At 49.7% G+C, this 6,790-nt stretch overlaps 1 protein-coding gene across 7 annotated transcripts in view; it reads right to left on the bottom strand.

Annotated features, from left to right (window-relative positions):
• Positions 1-616: 616 nt before the first annotated feature.
• Positions 617-6,790, bottom strand: part of RBM6 (RNA binding motif protein 6) — a 60,151-nt gene continuing 53,977 nt past the window's right edge. For 6 of the 7 annotated variants that reach the window (XM_083795078.1, XM_083795072.1, XM_083795077.1 and 3 more), the window contains exons 22-24: positions 6,490-6,601; positions 2,964-4,250; positions 617-1,761 (exon numbers count right to left, since the gene is read on the bottom strand). In XM_083795078.1, the coding sequence (XP_083651204.1) occupies positions 4,125-4,250; positions 6,490-6,601 (238 nt within the window). In that variant the 3' untranslated portion in view covers positions 617-1,761; positions 2,964-4,124. The remainder of the gene's footprint in view (positions 1,762-2,963; positions 4,251-6,489; positions 6,602-6,790) is intronic. The other variant, XM_083795074.1, reaches the window with a different exon arrangement.

Raw genomic sequence — 6,790 nt, 5'->3', positions numbered from 1 at the left:
GCTGCCTTTTTTAGCTCACTTGCAGCAAGTGGTGCAAATCCAGTTTGTGGAGCAGCTGTTTTTTTGAGAAAAGCAGGGGTTTGCTGCCCACTGCTGATGGAACGGGTGTGCCCGGGTGGTACTACCATGGTATTTTTCTATACAAAGCTGTGCAGAGCACTTCAGAGGGGTTCCCCAAGTGGACCTACCAGGTCAGGAAGATGCAGCCAGGCTCTGCATGTGTCTGGTTTCAGTCTTTGCACGATCCACAGAACAGTCTTTTTGCTTTCCTTGGTGCATGAGAACTGGTCTACCATCCTGTACCCATCCCTCTGGCTTTTTGGGGATCTTACACTCCAGCCAGAACTGCAAAAAGAGCATTTGCTTTCCAGATAACCCTGCAGTCGCAAGGTCCTGTATTTGTGACTCTGCCCCTGGTGACACCCTGCAGAAGGAAGGAGCCCCACAGGGTCCGTTTGCTGCAGCTAATTTGTCTCAGCCTACTCGCTCTGCTCCCTGCATCATGCCCCGTGACGTGGAGGTACCCCCAGACGAGCAGAGCGGGAACCCTGCATTAGCAATGCACTGTGGCATTTCTGCTCTTTGGAACGAAATCTGGAGAGAGCCACAACTGAGATAAAGCAGCACTTGTTTTATTGAATCCACAGCACAAGAATCCCAGTCCTGCCTTGCAGGACAACTTCCCTCTCTGTCACCTCACTCCTCCACAGGGAGAGGTTTTTCTGGACGTGCTGGAGCTGAGAGGGGGCAGTCCATAGTTGCATCTCTTCTGTCGTTGCAGAGGGAAGCATGGTCACTGGTTTCTTTGCTCACTCATTCTCTCTCCTTCCCCTTTACACGATTCTGTCCACATCCCACTTGCTGTTTTCTTCTTCTCAGAAAGCTACTGGAAGTACAACTCTAGCTCTACATCAGTATGTTCTGCTTAGAAGGTCCCAGCTCACTGTTGTATCAATACTAATCCTGTTTTAATATGAATAAATATTAGAAATCAAAGAATCTACTACCTTTTCTTTGGGAAAGAGAGAAAAAAGCATCTCTTGCTTCAGAGACTAAAAATGTCTTTTCAACTGATGTTAAAAAACAACATTCTGTAATCTTCAGTCATATCCGCTACTGAAGGGCAGCATGCAAAGCAACATGCAGTACATGGCAATAGCACTAGCACAACTGTGAATAATCTGAAATACAAGCAAAATAACTAACAGATATCAAAGTAGTTGCATTCCAGCTGTGGCTTTAGGTGCATTCATTAAAATATATGTATATAAATGGTATCAAAAATATCAAAGACATCAAAGACATCCTGCCAGGGATAGCTGAGGTTTCTACATCACCTAGGCTGTTGTTCTCCTAACATGTTACTTTTTTTTTCTTCTTTTTTTTTTTGGCTTTGTGCTTCTTTTTAATGCTTTTGGCTTCTTTGCCTATTTGTTCCAATTCATTAATAACCTTGTCCCAGTCATCTCATCCTAACGCCAGCGGAGGGCTCCCCTACGTTCCATAAAGCTGGGTATTCCACAGCTGATGCGTTACGGATGGAGAAGGCATCTTTCATGCTTATGTACATACCTTAATACACACAAACACACCCCTTCAAGGGAATTATTACACAGAGACACCCGCTGAGTTATCGTGGGAAAGAGGAATCCAGAGGAAATAAGACAATATCAAATGTAGCTTGATTTTCCATGAGATTGTACAGGGATGTTTTCCTCAGTCCAGGCGAGTGTGGTTTTCAAGCCACGCATGGCACATGCCCTGGAAATCACAAAATTCTCTTAGTAACATGGTATTGTTCCAACATCTTTAGGCACAAGCAATATTCATAATTTCCCATAATCATTTAACTACGATCCTCGAAGTAATGGAAGCTGGCGTATCTGTACTATTTCTATGAGGAACATAAAAAACAGGATGCAGATCTACCTCCAATGAGAGAAAAGGAGTTTCTTGACTGGAGACAGGCACACCGTGCAATTAGATCTATTTCCCCCTTTTCCCTGCAGTCTGTTCCTACTCCTGTCTTGTTTCTAACCCGAGCCCTAGCAATTGGCCTCCGTGGAAAGTGTTGTATTGGCTCTCCTTTCACACATGCATATCACAACAAATACAAGCGAACAAGCCAGCTAACACAAAGCCAAGCCAAAGAATACACATTATTTAGTGAGGTTCATCTGTCCAAAGGAAACTGCTGTTACGTTTATGTTTTATCTGAACACCTGCATATAACTCAGCAGACTCACCTGGGCTTCCTGAGCTGGGAGCACCTGGTGACTCACATACCCATTATCTAAAGTTGCTACCAATAGCTCATAAAAAGCTTTCTGTTGCTATGAATTGCCCCAGACACCACCACCAAGGCCATGTTCTTACCGCCACTCCCCAGGGCGGGGCAGTGCCACACACCTTTATGGCTGCCCCACATCTCAGATCTCTGCAACCCTTACTGCAGACGCTCGAGGGAGCCACTCAGCCAGGTCACGTCCAGCATGTTTTCCCAAATTCTTCTCCATCATCTGGAGAACGCTAGAAGGGTTGCTACACTTTTGAGGTTTTGCATTACTCATTCAGGCTCTAGTTTGGGACTCTTCCTCACTATTTCCACTCTAACAGAGCTATCGGCATCCTGTGAGTCAGGATCATTGCCCATCTCTCCACCCGAAGCATTATCATCGCCATTACCCAGAGCCTCCTGATCTGTAGAGCCAGACAGGCTGTTCCCAGCTGCTGGTCAAGTGTCTTCATTTTAAGGCACAAGTATTAAGGTGACTCTTCCTCCATCTGAACTTCCACACAGTTTTCTCCCTCAAGCAAGTTCCCTGAGCAGCTCCTCTCCCTGGGTTTGCACCGAAGTGCCTAGACAGGGCACAGAAGGGCTTTCTGGCAGGAGAGGACTGTCTACAAGTCCTTTCTGAACGATGTGACTTGCCCTGGGCACACACACTCCCACCCTCACTCACCAGAACCATGACGGGGGTCCCCAAATCCTCCATCGCTGGGTGCAGCACTGAGAACTGGGGTGCCACCAAGTGAGAACTCCACACTTCCCTGGGGTTGCCTGTGTTGGAAACAAAGAAATGAAGCTTGGACAGGTCTTCTGCTCTCTTCAGACATTGTCAGGTGTTGGAGGCGGCCCTTTATCTCCAAATCTTGCTGTCTTCAGCTTCCACACATCTCTGGTTTTCCCTGCTTTGAGAATTTGAAAGCAACGTCAGGGCTGGCTCTCTGCCAGGCACGCAGGGAAGCAGTATGCACGTGCAGGCTGGGGCAGCTCCGTCACCACCCTCCTGCTGCTCTGGCACACGGTCTGCTCCTGCTCGCCACCAGCATTGTCCTTACCCGTACAGACCACACTCAGCCTCCCCACCTGCGGTCCCCTCTGAGCTCACACACACACATGCTTCCACCATGCTTCAGCCAAACCGGCCCTGTTACACAGCCCTGCCCAAGGAGCTGCTTCTGCGCCTCCCTGGGCTGTGTGAGCACTTGCCCAAAACAGCCTTTCCCCTACCAAACACGCTGCTATCAAAGAGTTCCCCGCCGGACACTACGCAGCCCCTGCCATGACGGAGCAGCAGGGCTATCTACATCCCCACAAAGCTCCCCAGAGGTGCTGCCAACAGATCCAGCCCTTCCCCAGGGAAGAAGGGAAGGGCTCTGCCCTGGTTGGGAAGCCCAGATGATGCCCAGGATTAATCCGAGCTTCAGCTATGGAGCTAAATTGCTACCAATCGAACCCAACTGTCCTTGCTAAAAACCAGGATGAATCCCACACAAGTTGCTCCTACTCCCAACTTCCTCCCAGGCCTCGGGGCTGTCTTCTGCTCTCTGTTCACTTCCTGACCCAAGAGTACGTGGCACCAGGAGCACCTGACCCTGACATGGACACAAGCCCCAGGGACCTCGTCAGCAGACAGCAAAACATGATGGGGATCTTCCAAAGCAACGCATCCTTTCAAACATGCCATTTCAGGCAAGAGACAAGCACTGACAAATTTTCAGTTTTATTAAAAAAAATCTAGCAGCAAAACCTGTAACAATTCAAAAAAAAAAAAAAAAGAACATGACACAGAGAAAGAGACGGAGATGGAGAGAGACAGGCTTGGGGTTTTCTCCACCATTCACTCAAGTTCCTTGTAGCGGGCAAACATGACTCTCCTGACAGCATCACGGTAAGTCTCGTTGGACTGCCTCTTGCTGGGCTTCCCTTGGGCCCCCAAGCCAGGTCCCTTCTTCCGATTTTCCACCTGGAAACAGACACAACCAGGATCAGTGATTTCTGCTCTTTGCCTGCTTCTTCTGCCTGCAAAGAAAAAGCTTCCCCTGCGCTGGTTCAAGACAGCCAACTGCTCCCATGTGGATAGGGATAAGAAGAAAATACGTGTCCCTCCAAAAGCTGTTTGGGAGAAACTCCAGGCCTTTGCGGGCAACAAAAGCACAGGCAACAAATGCCCGGTGCGAATAAAACCATAGGATAGTCTGCGGAGATCAGCACTAGCATATGGTGTGGTAGGAGCAGACAGCCAAAATGTGCAATGCCAGCAGACAAGAGGCATCCGTGTGCAAGCATGGATCGAAGCAGAGCAAAGGAAAGTGCCAGCAAGAGAGCTGGGCTCCCAGGGAGCTGTTTGCAGTTAGACTGCACTTGCACGAGCTCAGCTCTTCTCTCCTCTAATAGTGTTCCCATGGGACCTGGTAGCGCACTTTGCATTTCAACCAGTTTTTAACGACTGGCTTTTGCAGCCAGTGTCTGAATTTTTCATTAATACCTGCCTAGCGTTAACCCAGGAGAGCTGAGCGCTGAAAGTTTCCCTTGCTTTCAAGTCTAACTTCTCTGGATACCAGAGATGTGATCAATGCGGCCGGGAGATCAGAATCCTGTGGGGCTGAAGCGGGCACATGGCTTTGCCCAGCAGGACTTGGAAGTGGGAAGAAGGCACACCTCTAGGGCTCTTTTGAGAGGCTCCTATAGGGATTGTACGAGGGCTGTGCCTTGCAATCAGCTTCCCCCTCCAGGCCCGGGAGCCCCGATTGGAGGTCAGACCTCCCAGAGCGCATCGCTAGAGCTGGCTCTTTGACAAAGCCCGTTTTATGGCCGCAGGAAGTTCTCCACGAGGACCAAACAACAGCTGGAGCAAGTTCCTGCTATCTGAACTGATGAGGGAAACTTGCCTTGTGTGTGTGGGCTCAAGCAAGCGCGTCACAAAGCCTCAAATATTTGCCTTTAACAATATACTCGACTGCGAGCTGGATGTCGCAACGCAAGCTGCACTGCAAGTTGTGGTGACCTTTGGTGAGGCGCTGGCACCGTGCAGCAAGGCAGCCCGGAGACAAACCCGCTGTGGCAAGCAGCTCCAGCTGCAAGGGTTCAGTGCTGCCCACCGGCCCCTGGGCAAGCAAAGCCCCAGGCTGTTTGTTCCTGCTGTGTCCGGGCATCCCAGGTCGCCCACTGAACACATTTCTGCAGAAGAGTGGCCTCAGCAGTCTTTTGTACCCCTCCATGGTGTCAGTGTGACTATCTGCATGTGAATTAATCCACTGGAAAAGGCTCTGTCTTATTCGCTTGACCGACCATAGTATCACGCAGCTAAGATTGCTTTCCCTGCCACTCTAGAGATGACGTTTAACCTAGCTCTGCAGCGCTCTGTCCAGTGTCAAACCGTGGCCTCAGCCCTGCCCATACAGCTGTGTGGGGACAAAGGAAACAACCCACAGGAGAACAGTCTTCCTTTCAACTCAGGTAAGCCCCCAGATGCTGTCCCGAGGGCATGTCTGAGCTGTGTCTGGGAGCAGGAACTAGCAGCAGTGGGTATGAACCACTCAGTGGAATCACCAACAAGGACAAAACACGTGAAGTTATTTCAAACTGCAGGTTGCAGATGACTCAAAAACCAAGCATCAAGTGCAATTAACACATTAATACCTTGTCGCAGGTAAACCCTCTCCAGACCAGACTGTCCCAGGCGGCAGGACCTACCCAACCCTGCTTACTCCTAAAGTTCTTTTCAGATGATGTACACTGGTAACCCTTTTCAAAGCCCAGCATTTAGAATTGCAGCAAGAGCCTCAGCAGGTGCAGACACACAGCAGCACACGCCCAGGGGCTTTGGCTGTGCTCACGCCTTCCCGGAGAAGGTCCACCTTTTCTCCCCGTTGACGTGGCTGCAGAGCACCGAGCTGGTGACCTGCTCAAATCCCAGCCTGCTTTTGGGCAGGTATTAATCAGATGCTCACACCCTCCTTACTCACCGCCAGTTTGTTTTGAACCCCTCCAGATCCATAAGGATTCTAAACCTTTTCTCCCACCAGCATACTCGCAGTCCCTCCCCGCCTGCAAAGCTAATCAGCGCACATATTACTCCTTCGAGCAGGTGCTGAGTCACACAGCCTGACTCCTGTTGGAGCTGGGAACTCCCTCCAGCTCTCTTGGGCGACATTACGAGCTTGAACAACAGTGATTCATTTTGAAGGGAAGGCAAGGCTCACCTCCATTGGTGATGTTGTACCCTGCTGGTTGTAGCCAAGGCCTTTTGTCCACCCTGTGGACTGCAACATTCGGTTTCCTTTGTTGTTACTGTCAATCCTTGGATCATAGTCACTGGAAAAGAAACAGGATCAATTGTACAGCTTTGCAATGTTTTGAACACGTGCCAGAGATGTTTAGCTCTGCTAATAACACCTTCAATGACATTCAAACCTCTCCTGAGGGGAATTTCCAGTTGTTTGCAAGGAACACACCGCCCGAAGAAACCAACACGGTGCACTCTGTGTGCAGGGTTCAGACACC

Source organism: Anser anser (assembly GCF_964211835.1).
Source record: "Anser anser genome assembly, chromosome: 12".
Classification (NCBI taxonomy): domain Eukaryota; kingdom Metazoa; phylum Chordata; class Aves; order Anseriformes; family Anatidae; genus Anser; species Anser anser.
Note: the sequence above shows the minus strand (reverse complement) of the source record. Positions and strands in the feature narration are given on the sequence as shown.